The following is a 20,530-nucleotide window of genomic DNA, read 5'->3' as shown; positions in this document are numbered from 1 at the left end:
TCTGCCCTCAGGGCGTTGCTGGCCTCCAACTCCCCACAGCCTCAGGCAGCAGATCCAGTGAGAAGCAGCGATAGGATTTGGGAACACCAGGAAGGTCTCAGCTTCAGCATCCCTAACGCAGAGGCAGTTCTCGGCTCACTGGGCCATTGAGCTTGAGGAGGTTGCCAACGGGGAAGGTTGGCACCTCAGTGGCTGAGCAGGCACCTGCAGCCAGGAAAGGCCTGCTTCTAGATCAGGCAGATTTGTTTCTTAGTTACTGCAAGGAGGGACAGATTTACAAGAGGCCACGGAGTCTGCTTCTCCAGGAAACACGAGGCCAGAGCCTTGGGGCAGCCTCGGAGCGGTTTGAGCAGGATGCAAAAATCTGAGGGGAGGGAAAGTTAGCGCAGGTTTAAAGGAGGGTAGGAACATCCATAAAAACGGCTCGTTTTGTAAAAGCATCGTTAACGGCCTTGCCGGATCAGACTGGACTGCGTCCTGCCAGACCAGGATTGGGGAACCAGGTTGTTGGCCATTTTGGCTGAGGCTGGAGTGAGTTGGGAGTCCCAAAATTGCATGGAAGGCACAGGTCCCCATTTCTGAGCAGGGCCATCACTTGCCTTCGCTGCCCCTAGCTATTCCCCGTCACAACCCTGCCTTCTTTTAATGAAGGAATGGGGAACTGCTCGAGATTTTTTTTAGGGTGGGGGTGGTAGGCAATGCTGGCTAGAGCTCTGTGAGTCCTTGGAGAGCTTCAGATTTGGAAAGAATGGTCTATCACACCTCCTCCTTACAGTGCAATCCTGTACATTAGGGTCGGGGAACTTGTGTGTCTCCAGACAAAAGAAACGACTTACTCACGCAGGGCATAGTTAAGCTATGGAACTCACTGCCACAGGAGGCAGGGACAACCACCAACTGGGATGGCTTAGGAAAAGGGCTATCAGTGACTACGAGCCAAGCTGGCTAGGCTCTGCCTCCACAGTCACAGGCAGTGATGCTTCTGAATATCCGTTGTGGGAAACCGCAGTGGGGAAGGATGAGCTTGCGCTCAGATCCAATGGGGCACCAATGGATTCAAACTGCAAGAAAGGAGATTCCAACTAAACATTAGGAAGAACTTTCTGAGGGCAAGAGCTGTTTGACAGCGAAAAGCCGAGGGAAGGATGGGATAGCCTTCTGCCATCTGCCAGGGATTCTTCAGCTGTGATTCCCGCATTGCAGGGGCTTGGACTAGATGATCCTTTTGGATGGGGGGGTCCCTTCCATTTCTGGTTGGCCACGGTGAGAACAGGATGTCGGACATGGTAGGCCGTAGGCGTGATCCAGCAGACTCCTGTTATGTTCCCTGCTTCTACAAATAGAATTATAGAATCATAGAATCGTAGAGTTGGAAGAGACCACAAGGGCCATCCAGTCCAACCCCCTGCCAAGCAGGAAACACCATCAAAGCATTCTTGACATATGCCTGTCAAGTATCTGCTTAAAGACCGCCAAAGAAGGAGACTCCACCACACTTCTTGGCAGCAAATTCCACTGCTGAACAGCTCTTACTGTCAGGAAGTTCTTTCTAATGTTTAGGTGGAATCTTCTTTCTTGTAGTTTGAATCCATTCCAAGGGAATGACTCCAGGATTCTGAAGAGTTTGTAAAATGTTTGTAAAATGTTTAAAAACAACAACAACAACAACAACAACAACAACAACAACAACAACCACCCCGTAACTGTTTCTATGCTGCATTGGGTGATTGGAGCCTTAACTGCCCATGAAGGGGAAACAAACTCTGCGCACACACACAAGTTGGCATGCGGCTCCTGGAAACACCAGCTGCACACTCAGTGCTTCCTTCCCTCCCCACACTCAGCCGAATCTTCAGGGTGAGAAAATGCTACATCCTTTGTAGCAACAGAGCAGAGCTTTTGCTAGAGCGAGCGAGAGATAGATGCAGGAGTGGCGGAGAGGCATCGGCGGTGCTGCCAGCCAGCCAGCCACATCCGCGGCAGCGAGGAGAAGAGAGAGCGTGCCTTCTTTTCGTTTTCTTCTGCACTCCAGGAGAAGATCTGCAGGGAGCAACGTGAGGAGCTGAGACTCAAGACGGTTGCCGTGGGGGTGGGCAGAGAGAGCTCAGAGGATTGTGGCTTCTGTTGCTTCTCTCTCCCCCCCCCGACTTTCCCGGTTTGCCTCTTGATGGCTCGGAGGCTCCCGACTGATTGATGGGGATCTCCCTCCTCGCGGAGGAACGCTGTGCAGCTCTGGCTCCTGGCAAAGAGCAGGAGGAAGGAGAGAGGAGGAGGAGGAGGAGGAGAGAAGCAAGGAAAGAGCGAAAAGGGCACCGAATCCGTTTGCATCCTCCGAACGGCGAGCTCTCGGTGATGATCACCTAGCGCCGGCGTTCGGCCGAGCCGCAACACCCCCCTCCCTCCCGCCAGGCTCTCCTGTCTTGTCAATGGAAGGGGAGCTGGGGGGCAGCAACGCCAGCGTGGCCGGTGGGGAGCATTCCGTGCGGAGCGGCAGCGCTTGGACAGCCGCCTTCCTCGGCTTCATCATCCTCTTGACCATGCTGGGGAACTTCTCCTTCATCCTGCTGATCTTCACCCAGCGGGCGCTTCGCAACACCTCCAACTACTTCCTGGTGTCTCTCTTCATGTCCGACCTGATGGTGGGCTCGGTGGTGATGCCGCCGGCCCTGCTGAACCAGCACTACGGCCGCTGGGTGCTGGACGGCGCCTTCTGTTCCGTCTGGTTCGCCTTCGACGTGATGTGCACCAGCGCCTCCATCCTCAACCTGTGCGTCATCAGCCTCGACCGGTACCTGCTCATCATCTCCCCGCTCAGGTACAAGCTGAGGATGACGTCCTGCAGGGCTGTGCTGCTCATCCTGGCCACCTGGACCTTAGCCGCCCTGGTCTCCTTCCTGCCCGTCGAGATGGGCTGGCACAAGATGGAGTTCGGCCCGCGCCCCTTCAACGCCACCCTCCAGGCCGAAGAAGCGGGGCAGTGCCGCGTGGCGGTCAGCCTGCCCTACGCCCTCATCGCCTCGGGCCTGACCTTCTTCCTCCCGTCCGTCGCCATCCTCTTCACCTACTGCCGCATCCTGCTCGCCGCTCGGAAGCAGGCGGTGCAAGTGGCCTCCCTTACCAACAACGTGTCCGTCGCAGCTGGCGAACCCGCTCAACAGGTAGGTCCACGTCGCTCCAAGTTTCTAACTGGTTTCTGACAGGCGTCAGGTCTTTGGGCCAGGTTCCGAGGCCCAGCTGTACTTCTCTGTGGGGGTGGGAATAAAACTCAGAGAAGGTCACGCAGCTGTGCTGTCAGAGGATTCCCCCTCCCAGAGTCCTAAGAAGAGCTTGCTGGACCAAGCCAAGGGCCCATCTAGTTCAGCATCCCGCAAACAGGATTCGAGCACAAGAGCATTATCTCCCTCTGTGGTTTCCAGAAACTGGAATTCAGAAGCGTTACTGCCTCTGACTGTGGAGGCAGAGCATAGCCATCCACTGATAGCCATCTCCTCCATGAATTTGTCCAATTCTGTTCTAGAGCAATCCAAGTTGGTGGCCATCACTGCCTCCTGCGGCAGGGAGTTCCATAGTTCAACTCTGCACCGTGTCAAGAAGTCCTTTCTTTTTATTGCTCCTGAATCTGCCAACCTTCAGCTTCATTGGATATCCACAACTTCTAGTGTAAACGAGAGAAGCAGGGAAACTTTCCTCTACCCACTTCTGCCATGAGTAATTTTATAAACTTTGATCATGTCACCTCAAGCCAGAGATGCTGGAAGGAAGCACCTCCTATTGATAGGCAATCCTGCCCATTTCAGTCTTTCTCTGTTCCTTGACTTCCCAATCTTAAGTTCGCTTTGTAGCAAAATAATAATAAAGTTCTTGTGAAAGTTCACCAGCTTTTCGGGAAAATCTCTCCTGACAGACTCATGACTGTACACAATATCCCCTAATGGACGCATTCTTTGCAGAGTGATCTTCCCTGGCAGAACACACTTTCCCTTATTATTTTCACAAATGGGTGGATTTTGCGTGCATGCCTTAACGTGATATATGCACTTTATTTTATTAAGCATTACTTGGCTGGTGAAACAGTTGCAAAATTCGGAGAAGTGCGAATTTTTACGGATGGCTGAGTTCCATTTCACAGATTTTAAAACAAAGTGTGAAACAGACAGATTCTCCTTTAAATTTAATTCCCCCCCCAGGCCATTTCCCTCTATTGCTGCAAGGCCTCCCTGGTCCCCTGGTGCGGACATGGGGGGACACTCTCCCACCCCCAGTAGTCTTCTCAACTGCCTCAGGCAATGCAATTCCTTAGGCCAGTCAGCCCAGAGCAAGACAGATTCATCCAGTCCCCCTATTGTATTATCTGCGCTGAGAGTGATCAATCATCAAAATGAGCAGCTCATTGGGGCTTTTGTCACCTTCCAACCAGCCACTATCACACCATGACAACCAGCACAATTAGTTCATTCAAGGGGGCAAAGCCTCAGAGGAGTCTGCCCATTGCCTCCCTGTATGAGTCGCCCCTGCAAACCCGAAACCCCGGGGAGCTGCTGCCAGTCAGTGTAGACAGTACTGAGCTAGATGGACAAAGGGTCTGGCTCAGTGGAAGGCCGTTTCCTAGGTTCCTCTGTCCTCCCAACATCTCACTGTAAGTGGTTTACAATTGTTAATATTAATATTGTTGTCAACTGCCCTGGGACATGAGGGTGAAAGCAGGTAATAAATCGTAGTCGTCACTCCCCAGTATTTGCCACCTGAGGCAGCCACCCCAAACCACTTAATGATAGGGCTGGCTTGGTGCTTTGTGTGATATCTCCTGCAAGGAAAGCATCTTCTCCGGCTCAAGAATCTGGGAACATATGCAGGAACCGGAAAACAGTTTAAGATTAACCTGCATTTTTTCTTCTTGGCGGTGGTGGTGTTTGGAAACAGCTGGGCTTCTTTTTCGGAAGTCCTGTCAGAAGACAGGTGATAAAACCCGCAAATCCGGTGTGACTTGCTAGTTAACGGCTCAGTTTCCTGCTCGAAGTCAGGTGCTGTGTTTTCCCCAGATAAGGCCAATTCCTTTCATCTGCCTCCTCTTCCATTTCTCTCCCCACCGCTGCTTTTGGGTGGCTTTTGTGGGGAAGAGACAATCTCATTATAGAGAGAACAAAGTGCTCTTCGACTAACTTTGGAGCGGCTTTACAACAACTCAAGGGAGGCCTGTGTCGGAGAAAGCGTCTCTCAAAAACTGGGCTTTTGTGAAGGTTTTTGCTGCTGTTGGTGGTGGTGGAGACACTTTCCTAAGCTTGGAATCCCAAATCTGCTAAGGAACTCGGAGGACACCTAGACCAACCCCCAGAACCAGAGCCAATGATTGGCTGAGGCAGAGCTAATGAACGGCAAAGCCAACTCAGGGCAATTTTTACCACATCTTCCTCCTCCCTGTTGAGGTCTACAAGGAGCAACATGAAGGAGGAAGATGACAGGCGTGGCCTTTTAATGAGAACCTCCCCAGCTTGTTATTTTCTTTTAATACTTTAAACTTGTCAACAGACTAGAGGGCCTTGGCAGAAAGGCAGTCTAGAAATGCATGCATGCATGCATCAATCAATTGGTCAATCAATTACCAGTACTCCATACTTCTTGAAATGGGCGCGCAAACGGAAACCCAGCTGAAAACCTTTGAACATCAGACAGCTCCAAATTCGGCAATGCCATTCTCCAATCAGAAATGTGTCCATCAGCAGTAAAGTTGTGCATATTCTTCTGCAAATGACCTACCCTCATCCCGAAGTGTGATGTTAGGGGAAATTGTTTTTTTGGGGGGGAGTCTAGCTCAGGAGAAATGGACACTAGATAGAATTAAAAATGAAGAACTGAAGTGATGCAGTAATGAGGCAGGCTGAATTCCAGTGCAGAAAATTGAGGAACAGAAAGAAACTGAAATTGGTATGTTCACCAGTCCCTAGCAGTTGAGAGTAGGAAAGGGCCTAGGTTTGTGGCCATCACTGTCTCCTGTGGGAGAGAGTTCCACAGGCTAACTTTGCGCTGTGTGAAAAAGGGCTTTTAAAAATCCTTCCCGAATCGTCCAACATTCAGCTTCCACTAGTTTCCAGTGCTACAAGGCAGAAGAATCGTTCTCCATCCACTTTCTCCATGTCATGTAGAATTTTATAAAGGTCTACCATGCAGGCTCTAACTCGCCTTTCCTCCAAACCGAAAAGTCCCAAACACTGCAGCTTTTTATAGAATCATAGAATCGTAGAGTTGGAACGGACCCTGAGGATCATCTAGTCCATCCCCCTGCAATGCAGGAATCTCAGCTACAGCATCCACGACAGGTGGCCAGCCAACCTCTACCTAAGGAAAGAGAGTCCACCACTTTCCGAGGGAGTGTGTTCCTTTATCTTCATAGGGGAGTTGCTTCACCCCCGATCATTCTGCTTGCCCTTTACGTGACGCACAGCAATTCCTCCTTATATACTTATATAAGCAGATAGGAAACACAGGAAGTTGCTTTATTCTGAGTCAGGACACTTGGTCCACCTAGCTCAGCACTGCCTTCACTGACTGCCAGCAGCTCTCCTGGGTTTCGGACAGGGTTCTGCTCCAGTCCTACCCGGAGATGCCAGGGATTGAACTTGGGATCAAGGAACACACATTTCTGTTTTGCTTGGGGAGAGAAATCTCACCCTTTTCTCACGCTCTCTTTGTCTCTGACTCTTTTGTTCTCTCCTGAAGAAGATAGCTGAAGCCTCCGAAATGAAAACAGTGGAGGAGGAGGAAATCTGTCAGGCTCATTGTTGGAGAATATTGAGAAGCTGCTGCTCATCATGTAAAGCGGGGCGGGGAGGGGGGAGCAGCTACTCCGGTCCCCCCGCAACCCGGTGCCATGTGTGAGTGGGCAGCAAGCAGCCGCTGCGCAGGGAAGAAAGAGAGCAGGCAAGGGACATGGAGCAGTGACTCCAAAAGCTCGTTTCCTACGCTCCAACTGTCCCTGTTTACCGAGGGCAATGGCTGTGCACAGCACGTGCCTTTTGAAATGCAGATGACACAAAAGGAGGAGGCAGGAAAGGTTACTAGTCCTCATGATTTCTGAATGGAACCTCCAGGGACAGAGGCAGCCTACCTCTCTGGGGCTTCTCGTTGGGGCATTTTGGCGGCCTCTGTGGGGACAGGGTGCTGGATTAGATGGGCTTTTGGCATGATCCATTATTTTATTTTATGAGAAAAAAAATATTTTTTAATAATTATTGCTGTCCTTCCACCAGCAGATGAAGATGGTTTTATTCCAACAAGACTTCCAATAATGCTGTTCTGTCTTTATCACTTGTATTTTAAAATTTGCTTCTTACGTTGTTTCAGTTCGATTAGAATTCAATAGAAACATTTCTATTAGGGAATGTTAGGCGAAGAAATTAAGGCTAGAGAGAGATGCTTGATGATGTATGCAACGGTAGCTGGTAGACTCCTTATCGTGAAAAATTGGAAAAAGCGACAAAGTACCTAGTAAAGAGGATTGGCTAGTCAAATTGATAACATATCAAAACTTAGCAATAAAAGCCGGAGAAATAATAATAATAATAATAATAATAATAATAATAATAATAATAATAATAATTTATTATTTATACCCCGCCCATCTGGCTGGGTTTCCCCAGCCACTCTGGGCGGCTTCCAACAGAAAAATAAAACACAATAATCTATTAAACATTAAAAGCCTCCCTGAACAGGATTAAATGAGGAGAGAACGGAAAAAAGATTGGGAAATGTTAAAACAATGTTTAATGAAACAGGTAGAAAGAGTCAATCTCATAGCAGATGTGTGAAGGGCCCAAAAAAATACCTAAAGGAAAGAAAAACTTAGTAAAGAGTATGCATTGTAACAAAGATATATAAACCGAAATAAAGGGGAAGGTTGGAAGTCACATGAGGTGGAGGGGTGGGTGGGGGTGGGATGGAGGTGTTATTTTTGCATGTGTGTTTCCCTTTTTTCTGTTCGTTTTTCAAACATGATTATTTTGTATTTGGAGGGAATTTTATTTGTTCCATTTCCTTGCTTTTGATTTCTGTTGGACTTTTGTTTATGTTTGATTAGTTCTGTTTGATTTGTAATTTGTAATTTATAAATTCAATAAAGTTTCTTTTTTAAAAAAAAGAGAATTCAATTACTGTACTTTTTAACGATCACTTTTTATCACGTTTGCATTTTATCTGTGTCGATTTAATTTGCGCGTAAGCTGCCTTCTGGGGGAAGAGGCGGAATATTAATATTAATATTAATTATAGTTACAATACATTGCCTGCCTTTCATCTTAAGGCCCCGGGGTCAGTTGCCACAATTACAATCAAACAATTAAAATGCCATCTTAAAAAGATTTTAGAACAACTTTTCATTAGGGCATTAGACTGTCTGTCATGACAGCAGGATGCTGGACTGATCCAATAATAATAATAATAATAATAATAATAATAATAATAATAATAATAATAATTTATTATTTATACCCCGCCCATCTGGCCGGGTCTCCCCAGCCACTCTGGGCGGCTTCCAACATAAGAATAAAACACAATAATCTATTAAACATTAAAAGCCTCCCTGAACAGGGCTGCCTTCAGATGTCTTCTAAAAGTCTGATAGTTGTTTTCCTTTTTGACATCTGTTGGGAGGGCGTTCCACAGGGTAGGCGCCACCACCGAGAAGGCCCTCTGCCTAGTTCCCTGCAACTTGGCTTCTTGCAACGAGGGAACCGCCAGAAGGCCCTCGGTGCTGGACCTCAGTGTCCGGGCAGAATGATGGAGGTGGAGACGCTCCTTCAGGTATACTGGACCGAGGCCATTTAGGGCTTTAAAGGTCAGCACCAACACTTTGAATTGTTTGAATAGAACTCTGCTTTCATTTATACTGTACGGAGGCCCTTAAGCAGGTTCAGCTGAGGGGCAGGAAATAGATTCGAGGGAGAGCGAACAAAGCAGCATGCAGAGACACACCGAGTAATTCCAGACTTAATGGCTCGTGGGTTAACATGGCAGCTGCTCGTATCAGAAAGCATCACACCTGCGGCAGAGTATGAACCACTGAACGTGTTACTCATTTGTTTGTTGTATTTATACTTGTCCTTCCTCCCTTAGAAGCCCAGGCAGGCAGAATAAGATGTACAAATCAAAACATTTCAGAACAGATCGAAACCCTCTAAAAACCAATGACGATTGAAAACATCCACAGGCAAGAGGTTGCTTCTTATGCTACGCTGAAAGAGACTTCGTGTTAGTTGGACAGCACTAAAGTGCACTGAAGTGCACAGTCTGGTGATTTCTTTAACTGTGGTGTGGTAAAGCTGCAATGCTCTGGTTAAAAAACAACAACAACACAATGCCCATTTGGGAGGGAGCCCTACATTTGCAAGGGGGCAGGGGAGAATGCCCAGATTAATCCGCACCTCTCTGGAAATTAATCTTCATAAGGACGTAAATAAGTAAAAACTTGCTAGCCAGCCCAGTCTAGCTAGCTCCAGACTCCCAGGATCCTGCTCTGCTCATGCTTGCCATGTTGGGAAAATCTAATTAACCCCGTTGCCAAGTTCAATCAGCACTCGGACATGTCAGCAGGGCATTTGGGGGGGGGGGTTGAAGATTGGCAAACTATGCGATGAATAACATAATCTTTCTCCCGGCATTTGAGGATCAGATGCATCAGTAAGATGAAAATCAGCCTCCCCGGCGCCGCACTTTTCTAATGTCACCCTCTGACAAATGACTAATGTTCTAGGCAAGCGAGATTTAATTTGCCAAGACCATTTAGTCACTAGCGTGCTTGTGAAGGGGAAATGGAGCTGTTCCCAGGTCTTTCTCTCTCCTTCACTCCCTCCGTGTGTGTGCTGCAGTCAGCATGTGCAAGATCCAAATCTGGGAGCAAGGATCCAGCTTCCCAAGAATGCCAGCTTGGAATAATAAAACACATGTCAAGTTTCTGCTCCTTACAGGTGCAGAACCTAGCTTCTCGGCTTTCTTTTTTATCTCCCCCATTTCCCTTTAAGTTCCTTGTCCTCGTAGTTTTCCTTCCCTCTCCTCAAAAATAAGAGGCAACATGCTGCAGACAGCTTTCATTCTCCAGCAATCTCATCTATTGACCCCTTGTGCCCTACAGGAGAATGACAGGCATAATTACCTTTAAACGTTTTGGAGGCGGAACTTCAAAAACTCCCCATGTCAGGGCCAGACAGGTTATTTTCCCTTTTGGACAGTGATCAATATTAGCCGGATACCTGCAGCTTTTATTGCATTGCCGTAATTAGCACAATTCCGCTCCCCTCCTTCATTTACGTAATTGACTCGGCACCTTTGGTAAACAACATAATTGCTATGTTCCTCAGTAAATAGCTAATCTCAACTCCAACACCCCATAATTGCCCACCCCATTTATTGCAAACAATCACAAGCTAAAAGGGTCACAATGATGTTTTGCAACTTACAAAGCCATCATCAACCCTTCCATTGGGAATAATTGAAAGAACCAGGAGAATTGTGCAGGAAAAAGGACAGTGAGTGTTGAAAACTATGACTTGAGTTGTTTTAATCCATCCCGTTAAATTGCCTCAATGCGACGCTCTCTTGCTGGTGGTTAGCTCAAGGGGACTCCAGCTTCCATCAGCCCCAGCCAGCATGACCAATGGCCAGGGACGATGAGGACCACAGACCCACAACACTTGGAGGGCCACAGGTTGCCCACCCCTACATGAACTGAAGGCAGATGGAGGTAGGTGGGAGCAGCAAAAGCAAGGGATGGTTTAGTTCAGCGATGGGCAACCATTGATCCCCAGATACTGTTATTGACTCCAGTGCCCATCAGCCCCAGACGCCATGGGCAACAGTAATGGATGATGAGAACTGTAGTTCAATGACATCCGGAGGAGCACCAATGGAGGAAGGCAGCCCTAGTGCTGGAATGTGGACAGAGGAGAGTGAACAAGATGATCAAGGGCCTGGAAACTAAGCCTGATGAGGAACAGTTGAGGGAGCTGAGTATGCTTTGCCTGGAAAAGACTGAGAGGTGATTGGAGGATGGAGCAATGTTGTTTCCCCCTGCTCTGGAGGGTAGGGACTCGAACCCATGTATTCAAGTTACAAGAAAGGAGATTCTGACTAAACATCAGGAAGATGCTTCTGAGGATAGAAGCTGTTTGACCTTGGAACAGATTTCCATGGGAGGCAGTGGACTCTCCTTCCTTGGAGGTTTTTAAGCAGAGGTTGGATATGTGTCATGGATGCTTTAGTTGATATCCCTGATATGCAGCAGATTAGACTAGAAGACCTAACTCTACAATTCTATGATTATCTGATTGCAAATGCTGTTATTGGTCACTGATAGCAATAGACAACATCTTTGCTGCAGGGAGAAAAGAAGGACTTCACTTCTCCTCTGCTTCCCAGGACAGGGAAAGAGAAAAGGGAGATGGCCCTTCACCTCTGTCTGCCATCATTCACTAGTCTAGTCCTCAAGACCACTAGGAAACTCTGGGTTGGTCTCTTCTAGATAGCAATGGAGGCATTTCAGCACCACGGACAGTGGCCACTGCACCATCAACAGGGAGGGGACGTTGACTGGCAAATCCTTTTAGCCTCAGCCCATTGAAGGGTTTTGATATGGTGAATGGTCTCCCTTTAACAAAGCTTTTAAAATACCCCTGCAACTTACTCAAACCTCTAAGGCAGCGCCTAGTTCAGATGGTGATGCCTGAAACAACAGTCAGAGACACCTATAATTTAAGCCACTGGAAGGCTACCACCCCATGCTGGAAGGTTACAGCAGCAGGGGGGGAAAAAGCCCCAACAGTTATAATCCTAAATGGTGCTGCTGCCCTTAGTCCTCAGATTATAAACATGCCCTCACAGAGAAAAACTGAATCCTCACCAATCAAGCTTTTATTGGTTTGTTTAGCAATTAAGGCTCATGGCTCTTCATAAGTAAACCTCTCCCCATATGCAGATTCTGCCCTGGGAAAATCGGAACCCAGCTCTTGTAATTCCTTCCAGAAATGAAAACTTCTTTGCACATCATTTGCAACACCCACCTAGTGCATGATTGGCTGCTTTGCGCCAGGCGGTGAATCACAATGCAGGTTTGAGAGGCCTGGGCTGCCTTGTGGTGCGGACTCAAGCTCAGAACAGGAGAGACTAAGGACCAGTATGCTATGTTCTAGAGCTAAGTCCACAGGAAATGTCAACATTCACTTACTGCCAGGAGTTTTTCAGATGCCATATTCTATACCGACTAAGCAAGGGTCACTACAGCAAACCTCTACATGCTGAGGGTGCCAGAACCTCTGTTCAAACAGCCACACACTTCATTGCTGGGCAACAGCCCTTGGTGATATGGAATGCATGGCCACCATACCAAGATTCTAGGAGAGACAGTTTGTCATAGTAGTCTTCGACCTGGGAAAACAGGGTTAAAAGCCCCACTCAGCCAGGAGACTCCCTGGGTGACCTTGGGCTAGTCACTCACTTTCAGCCTAACTGGCCTCACCAGATTCTTGTGAGGAGAAGACAGGGAGAAGGAGAAATGTGGACCTCACCTTGAGCTTCTTGAGAAAAAGGCAGGATATACATGCCATAAACAGATCCATAAACCAGCCGCCCATTATTTCTTCCACAGGATTTTGTACTTGATAGTCCCCCATGCTAGACTGAGAATATCCCTTCCAACTTGCCTGCATTTAGACACAGCCGCAAGATTAAAAGTGAGGTAAATTTGGGTTCAAGCAAGACCCGAGGCTTAATGGCTTTACTGAGGCCTCAGGAACAGACTGGGGAAACAGGGGGAAGGGTCTCCTCTGCAACAAATAATTTGGATTTCCTCTTATAAGCAGACTCCCAGAGTGCAATAGCAACAAGATAAAATAAAGTACTTCTCCACACAAGCATGTAGTTAAACTATGGAAGTAACAGGTAGGTAGCCGTGTTGGTCTGACGTAGTCGAAACAAAATTAAAAAATTCCTTCCAGTAGCACCTTAGAGACCAACTAAGTTTGTCATTGGTATGAGCTTTCGTGTGCATGCACACTTCTTCAGATACTATGGAATTCACACCTGCAGGAGGCAGTGAGGGCCACTAACTTGGTTGCATTAAAAAGGGTAGTGGACATCTTCTTGGACTCTTGTCAATGACAGTGTGTGTGTGTGTGTGTTTTCATTACATTCTGTATTTACAAAGTAAAGTATTATTGTTCTGGACTATGGAGGTGAAGAATCGCATCCCTAAATTGTGCCTCTAGACACACTAAAATAAAAACTTTAATTTGCAAAACAAAATAATATTGAGGATGTATATGCATGCTATGGATCTTTTTCGGCAGAGTACCCCCCGAAAAATCAGGGTTTATTTAATTTAGAGATGATGCAGTGATAATAACTGACTGCTGGGAGAAAGAAGGAGCTCATGATTTGCCAACTGAAATATTCAAGGCTTGGAAAAAGAGAAAGAAATCTAATTAAGAAGCCTCTGTAATCAATAGCAAAAATCTTGTACCGTACGGCTGAGCTGAAAGGTATGATGGATTAATTAGATTTCATGAGCCTGGATTGCTTTCTATTGAGGGTAGAAGGAACAATGGAATTGTACAGTTGGAAGGGACCCCAAGAGTCATCTAGTCCATACCCCAACAATGCAGGAATCACTGCTCAACAATCCTTGACAGATGACTATTGAATAGCACTATTTAGTGGGAAGGGACGCCAATGAAAATCCTCATTCTTACATATTTTACATGGCTGTTTATCCGTATGTATTTTAAAATTTTATATATGGATGTTTTATGATGGCCTATATTTGTAATGCCTAACAAAGGTTTGGCGAAGTAAGACCATCAAATCACCTCTCAGTCTCCTCTTCTCCTGACTAAACATACTCACTTCCCTCTACCATTCCTCCCAAGGCTTGGTTTCCAGACCCTTTATCATCTTGGTCACTCTCAACACACATTCCAGCTTGTCAATATCCTTCTTAAATTGTGGTAGTCAAATCTTGGGTGTTTAACGTAATCCGTTCCGGAATCCCGTTCGGCTTCTGAAACATTCAACAACAAACAGAGGGGCGGCTTCTGATTGGTTGCAGGAGCTTCTCTGCACTCAAGTGGAAGCTGCGTCGGACGTTCGGCTTCCAAAAAACTGGAGCATTTACTTCCGGGTTTTCGACGTTTGGGAGCCAAAACATTCCAAAACAGAGCTGTTGGGGAACCGAGGTTTGATTGTACCCAGAACTGGTACCGCTAGGCCACCTCGGACTGCATTAGCCTTTTTTTGATGCTGCATCACACCGTCGACTCAAATATAGCTTTTGGAGCCGTGCTCTAATCTGATCAGAAACGAGGAGCACATTTGTGTATGTGTGCCTCTCTCTTCCTCATGCGCCACCTTGCCTTTCCCTTCATAGGTCCACAGAGTTCACAACCAATCAGCGGCCACGAGCGACACCCGAAAATTGGCCAACAAGCACAGCAAGAGAGCCCTGAAGGCCAGCCTAACTTTGGGCGTCCTTCTGGGGATGTTTTTCGTGGCCTGGCTCCCCTTTTTCGTCTGTAACGTGGCCCAGGTAAGTCCAGCTCAGCTCTCCAGAACCATGTCTGGTGGTGGAATCGCGTTCGGTGGGATTGTATTCAGCTCTATGATTCAGTATGGTGTAGTGATTAGTGCAGGCATCCCCAAACTTCGGCCCTCCAGATGTTTTGGACTACAATCCCCATCTTCCCTGACCACTGGTCCTGTTAGCTAGGGATCATGGGAGTTGTAGGCCAAAACATCTGGAGGGCCGCAGTTTGGGGATGCCTGGATTAGTGTGTTGGGCTAGGACAATCTACAAAAAAGAGAGAGAGGGGTTTGACTCAGTATGGTCTCGATTTATATTGTTTCGTTAACAATAGTACAGTTATCTCCCTTCTGTCTCAGCCGCAGTGGCCACGATGAAGAAATTTCCATAGCGCTTTAGATTGATGTACACCCCGTGGGTGGGAGCTGTATGTGGAATGCAAAAGGCTTTCCAAAAAGCCTGTTTTGATGCCCTGCAGATGGCTGCATGCAAGACTTAACACCTGCACAGGCATTTGCCATTGGGATACTGCACTTTATGCCTGGCGATGTTTTGCAGGGAAAGAAAAGGAAGTCCCGTAACATTAACCCTGCGCGCTCTTCCTTCCCTCCAGGCAGTCTGCAAGTGCATCTCGGAGGACTTCTTTGACACCCTGACTTGGCTGGGCTATTGCAACAGCACCATGAACCCAATCATCTACCCGCTCTTCATGCGGGACTTCAAGAGGGCCATGGCAAAGTACCTGCCCTGCTGCCGGGGGGCTTGGGACCGCCGCCCCAGCCCCATCTCGCTCTCCATGAGGAACTCAAACAGTGGGCCCCGGCCCGGCACGTCCCTCAAGAACGTCCTGGCGCTCCCGGGGGACACGGACTCGGCCGACTCCGTCACCCAAGTCCATGACGACTGTGGTCAGCGCCTGGGGTCCCTCCCAGCCACGGGGGCCGATTCGGTGACGCTTTTCCACCTGGAGCAAGCCATGGAGCAGGAGCTCCGTATCCACCATCTGAACACCCCCATGGACTGAGATGGCCTGCCTGGGCCTCCCACCTGCCCTAGACATTCACAAAGGATCTTGTGTGGTTAAACTATGGAACTTGCTCCATAGGAGGCAGGCGCGGCCAATGACTTGGCTGGCTTTAAAAGAGGATTGAACTAACTTGTGAAGGAGGGTAAGGCTGCTGGTGGTTATGAGCCACAGTGGCTGTGCTCCACCCTCCACGGTTGGAGGCAGGGATGGTTCTGAAAACCAGCTGTTGGAAACCACTAGAGGGGAAGAGTGTGCTCTTGTGCTCGGATCCGGCTTGCTGGTTCCCCACGGTGGTTGGCTGCTGTGAGAAGAGGAAGCTGGACTAGATGGGCCTTGAGCTTGATCCAGCTAGGGCTGTTCTTCTTCAGAGCTCTGGGAAGCATCTGCCGCAGGCAGCCATGGTGTTGAGATGCAGGTCGAGCTGCCCATCGCAGTGGCAAACGGTCAGATGCTCTCGACTCTATGTGAGGCACAACAGCTAAGCAGAAGCATGGCAGAATAATGAGGGAACCGTTGAGAGACGGAGCTTTTTGAGGGAGGAGGATATAAAGGCGGCAGGAACGGGGGCGATGCTTCTCTTTCGGCCATTATTTTCATGCAGACCTAACCAGAGTGTGCAAACTGAAATGCAGTGCTCTTTCCAAACTTGCGTCTCTCCGGATTTTTGAAGCGTAGTTTCTCTCCAAACAAAGATCGGGCGCATGAGTGTGTAGGCATTAGCGTGAAGCACATGGGGGGAAAAAACTGTGTTATGTTTAGCTAAAGCATACAGGAAAGGTATTCCGTTAGGGGAGGCTGGTTGCAAAGAAGCACCCATTAGGAAAAACTGCATTCGAAACCTTTTCTATAGGACACATGCAATTTTTATAGGAAAAAATATGTACTAATCTTCATGCAGACTTAAAAAAAAACAAACCCCACCAACATATGCAGAAATGGAGCGAATCAAACGTCAGATGGGAAAACTGAGACAAAATGAATTGACAGTCCCTGCTCAAGGATTTATATCGTTGTGTACGTGAACTGGAAATCTTTCTTGGCAGAACAACATATATACTCCTGACACATAAATTGATCCCAGGGTTCATCACTCTGATTTGAAAAACAACTAGATTTTATTTATTTATTTTAAAAGCCAGGTGTGAGGGAGGCCAGTCTATGTCTGCACCCTCTCAAGAAACCAGTGTCAGTTCTTGCGTAGGCGATATAGCTTGGGAGTTCCTTGCAGGGAATCTGAATTTTCTTTCTTGCTTGCTTGCTCTCTCGCTCTCTCCCCGCCCTGCTTCCCCATGATGTGGTTTGCTAACCATATCTCCTTCAGTTTGCATATCTCTATCAATTTTCAGAAACAGCAGAGTGAGAGGTGTGTGTTCCGTGTTTTAAAAGAAGGAACGCCTAGATTCTGCTAAGAAGGGACTGCCTTAATTTCTGTAAAAGGGCCTCCAAGGAATTCTATTTCTCCCCAAATTGATTTGTTTGGTCTTACTTGTCTTCTGGCACTTTCTATCGTATGCTGTAAAAAGGTTTAAGCTGCCTTTGTATGGAGCCACAGAGATTCACCTACAGTTTGTATATGTGCCAAATTTGGCACCAGCGTGGAAAGACTTGAGGAGAGATTGCTTCTGGCTGCACCGGTGAGCCTGTCTTTATCTCCCACTGCTTCCCAGGAGAGACTGGATCCCGATCCAGATTGCACCTGTGTACAAATTCTCGCCTTCTGCACACGTGGGCCTGGGGGCCCACTTAAGAATGCAGGAAGCAGATGCAGTCATTTTCCGTTGCCCGGTAGGCCACCTGTTTCTCGTGATTCACAAAGCAGAACAGGGACCAGCCATCCTCCTATCTTGGGCCGATGGGACCCAGAATCCCTTTCAACAACACCCAATAAAGAGGATTTAAAAACAGCGAGAGGCCTGTTTTGGATGACAGCTTTCTCGTGAAATGAAACAAGGCCACTGGATCTTTCATGTACGGGTGTGTGGAGAACTGGCTTTTGATTGACACTCTAGCTAGAGTGCAAGACCCTGTGATGCATGGAGATATAATCTCAGGTTCATTCCAATACAGCCTTTTCTTCCAAGAGTGTAAAATGATTCAAGACGTTAATTCGTTATTTGTTATTAACCTTTCTTACATGCGGCGGCGGGGGAGCATTTCCCAGTAAAATCATGCCACCCTGGTATATCTCAGACCCCCAACCCGACCTGCTTAGCTTCCTCCACAAGCTGGCTAAATTCTGTGCCTTCAAACAGTGCCCCTCGGGGGGGGGGGTTGCTCAGTCTTCCTGAGCAAGGATACCCGCAGCTTGAAGGGTCATGCAAAGCCTGATGGGATACGCAGGGCCAGCCCCTGCAACAGGCAGGGTGAAGCAGCCGCTCTGGGCAGCGGAAGCCCCAAGGCAGCACCCCTGCCTGTGCTCCCCACCAAGTCCAGAAACGGCAGAGAAATGACGCCAATTTCCAGCAAGATGGCACGATCTCGCCGGAACCCGCCATCGCTGTCTCTGCTGCTTTGTGCCGCCGCCACACAACCTAGGTAAGGGATGTTTTGGTGGTGGTGGTGGCAGGGCGACACTTTCCATTTCGCCTCAAGCAGGGAAACGGGGCACGTCACATCGGGAATATGTTTTGGGAGTTTCCTTAGAGGACTCGCACAGAACTTAGTGAGGGAGGCTAATACGGAAAAACAAACAGATGTGGTTTGTGCGAGCGGATGTCCGGGGGTGGTGGTGGTGAAGAAATCACAACTTTTGTCCCTCTCCCCACCCAACCCCCTGTCTTTTCAACCTGTGCAGTTATAAATAAAAGAGGTATATTTATTTTCTCCTTTCATATGAACCTTGCTATGTCTCCTGTGCAATCCCTGTTCTAGATTGAACCTGGGACTTTCTGCAGGTGCTTTGCCACTGAGCGAAAGCTCTTTCTCTAAAAACACTGCAAGGTTCTAGTCCTCAATATTGTCCATAAAGGGGATGGTCTATGAACCTAGGGAGCTGCCTTATATCATTATGTCCATCCAGGTCAGTATTATCAACACTGACCAGCAGTGGCTCTCCATGGTTTCAGGCAAGGGACATTCCCCCCACTAACCTGGAGATGTCATAGAATAGAGTTGGAAGGGACCCTAAGGTGCTGCAATGCAGGAATCTCAACTGAAGCATCCATGAGAGATGGTAATCCAACCTCTGCTTAAAAACCTCCAAGGAAGGAGAGTCCACAACCTCCGGAGGGAGTCCGTTCCACTGTCAAGCAGCTGTTAATGTCAGCCTGCTCGGTCACTGTGCAACGGCCCGTCCCCTCGGGAGAGTTCTAGATTGGCAAAAGGGACAAGCTTCTTCATACAGATGTGGAGTTACGGAATGTGAGTTACTGTAAGGCACGGCGATGGGCACTGGATGGATGAGTAGAAATTCACAGAGAAGTTGAGAGCTGTTTGCCATTGTAAAGTAAAGGTGGAAAGCTTCCATCCTCGGGGGGCAGGGCACCTACTCACCCACCCATCCCAGTTACCGTACAGCATGGAAAACAACAACTGTGGACAGCTTACTTCCATCACGCTCTGCGGCTGATGTTCTCAGGGGCGGACGACTGCTGGGGAACAGAGAATCCTAGCAGATCGATCTTTGGCCTGCTCCTGCAAAGGCAAGTCTTTGGTGTTCTTTGAAAACTTCAGCAAGGGCTGATGGGAAGACTCAGTGCAAACACTACAATAACCATCATGCTGCGTCACCTCAGATGTTATCTGAGAGTCAGAGGGGTGCTTGCGGAGCTGGAAAGTTCTTGGGAATGTGACGAGCTGGTGGGAAGAGGCTCTTCTAGCCCAGCTGCGTCCTGGTCCCTTGCGGCACTAGAGATTTCTCCCTGTCCAGAAACCGCCTCTGCTGGCGGTCGGGGGTCATTTGGGCCCAAACTGTGGCTGGAAACCGGCTCCCAGACCCAGTGGTCATCACCGTTGACGTCGCCTTCATTGGTACTGTCAGGCCCTTCCTCTCCCACGATGCGTTGCTCTTCCTGAGCGTCACATGGTACCAGCCCCGGGTCCTCCTCCTCAAGCTCAGTGGAGAGAGTGGCGAGGCTACCCTCCTCTTCCAAGCGGCACTGCTTTGTTTTGACACCCACGGCTTTCAAGATCGTGTCCATCTGCTTCATGTAGTCCAGATGGCCGCTCACCTGGAAAGAACCGCAGAGTTTAGGGACACAAGAAGACGCCCAAGACTGAGTCTGACCTATTGGTTCCTCTAGCTGAGTGTAGTCCACATTGACCAGCAGAAACAGCTCTCCGGGGTTTCAGGCAGCGAACTCTTCCAGCCCTACCTAGACATGCCAGGGGGATTCAGAGAAACCTAGAGCTGGAAGGGTCCCTCGAGGGTCATCTAGCCCAACCCCCTGCAATGCAGGTACTGTACTTCCGTGTACCAAGCAGGTGCTGCGTCACTGAGCTACGGTCCTTTCCTTAAAAACGAAGCAAGGTTTCTAGTCCCCATGAGGTTGGCTTAAATACATGAAACTGCTTTATCCTGAGTCAGACCTGTTCGTCATCTAGCTCAGTACTGCCAGCACTAACTGGCAGCAGCTCTCGGGGGTTTCAGGAAGGGAGTCTTTTCCCAGCCCTACCTGGAGATGCTACCGGCGGAGATTTTGAACCCGGGACCTTCTGCATCTGAAGTAGATGCTCTGCCGCCGAGCCACAACCCTTCCCCAAACAATGCCACCAGTTAGGAACAAAGCTTTAGTGCAGAGGGTCAGGGGCACAGGAGGAGAAAGGATGGAAGAGACTCCATTGTCTCCATTATCAGCCCTGCCTACTATTTGAAGGTATACTGCTCATGGAAATGGAGGCTCTATGCAGCTACGGTTTCTAATAGCCTCTGACAACAGACCTATCTGCCTACGCCGCTGAGGTTTTGTCAGGAACACTTTGACATTTGAAGCCACTTAGAACTTGGC

The 20,530-nt window shown here is 48.4% G+C and overlaps 2 protein-coding genes across 5 annotated transcripts in view; one reads left to right on the top strand and one right to left on the bottom strand.

The window, feature by feature from the left end:
* The first annotated feature begins 1,838 nt into the window (after positions 1 to 1,838).
* On the top strand, positions 1,839 to 16,317 carry HTR6 (5-hydroxytryptamine receptor 6). Its single transcript, XM_035121128.3, has 3 exons — positions 1,839 to 3,158; positions 14,405 to 14,563; positions 15,171 to 16,317. Exons 1-3 carry the CDS (start codon positions 2,427 to 2,429, stop codon positions 15,579 to 15,581), a joined length of 1,302 nt encoding a protein of 433 aa, XP_034977019.3. The 5' UTR covers positions 1,839 to 2,426; the 3' UTR covers positions 15,582 to 16,317.
* A 358-nt stretch (positions 16,318 to 16,675) lies between these two features.
* The window catches only part of TMCO4 (transmembrane and coiled-coil domains 4), a 36,300-nt gene continuing 32,445 nt past the window's right edge, over positions 16,676 to 20,530 (bottom strand). For 3 of the 4 annotated variants that reach the window (XM_035121124.3, XM_035121125.3, XM_035121121.3), the window contains exon 14: positions 16,676 to 19,753. In XM_035121124.3, coding sequence (XP_034977015.1) covers positions 19,322 to 19,753 — 432 coding nt within the window. In that variant the 3' untranslated portion in view covers positions 16,676 to 19,321. The remainder of the gene's footprint in view (positions 19,754 to 20,530) is intronic. The other variant, XR_009557816.2, reaches the window with a different exon arrangement.

Source organism: Zootoca vivipara, chromosome 6 (genome assembly GCF_965207765.1).
Source record: "Zootoca vivipara chromosome 6, rZooViv2.hap1.1, whole genome shotgun sequence".
In the NCBI taxonomy this organism is placed as follows: Eukaryota; Metazoa; Chordata; class Lepidosauria; order Squamata; family Lacertidae; genus Zootoca; species Zootoca vivipara.
The sequence above is the reverse complement of the archived record's forward strand: the minus strand, read 5'-3'. Positions and strand labels throughout refer to the sequence as shown.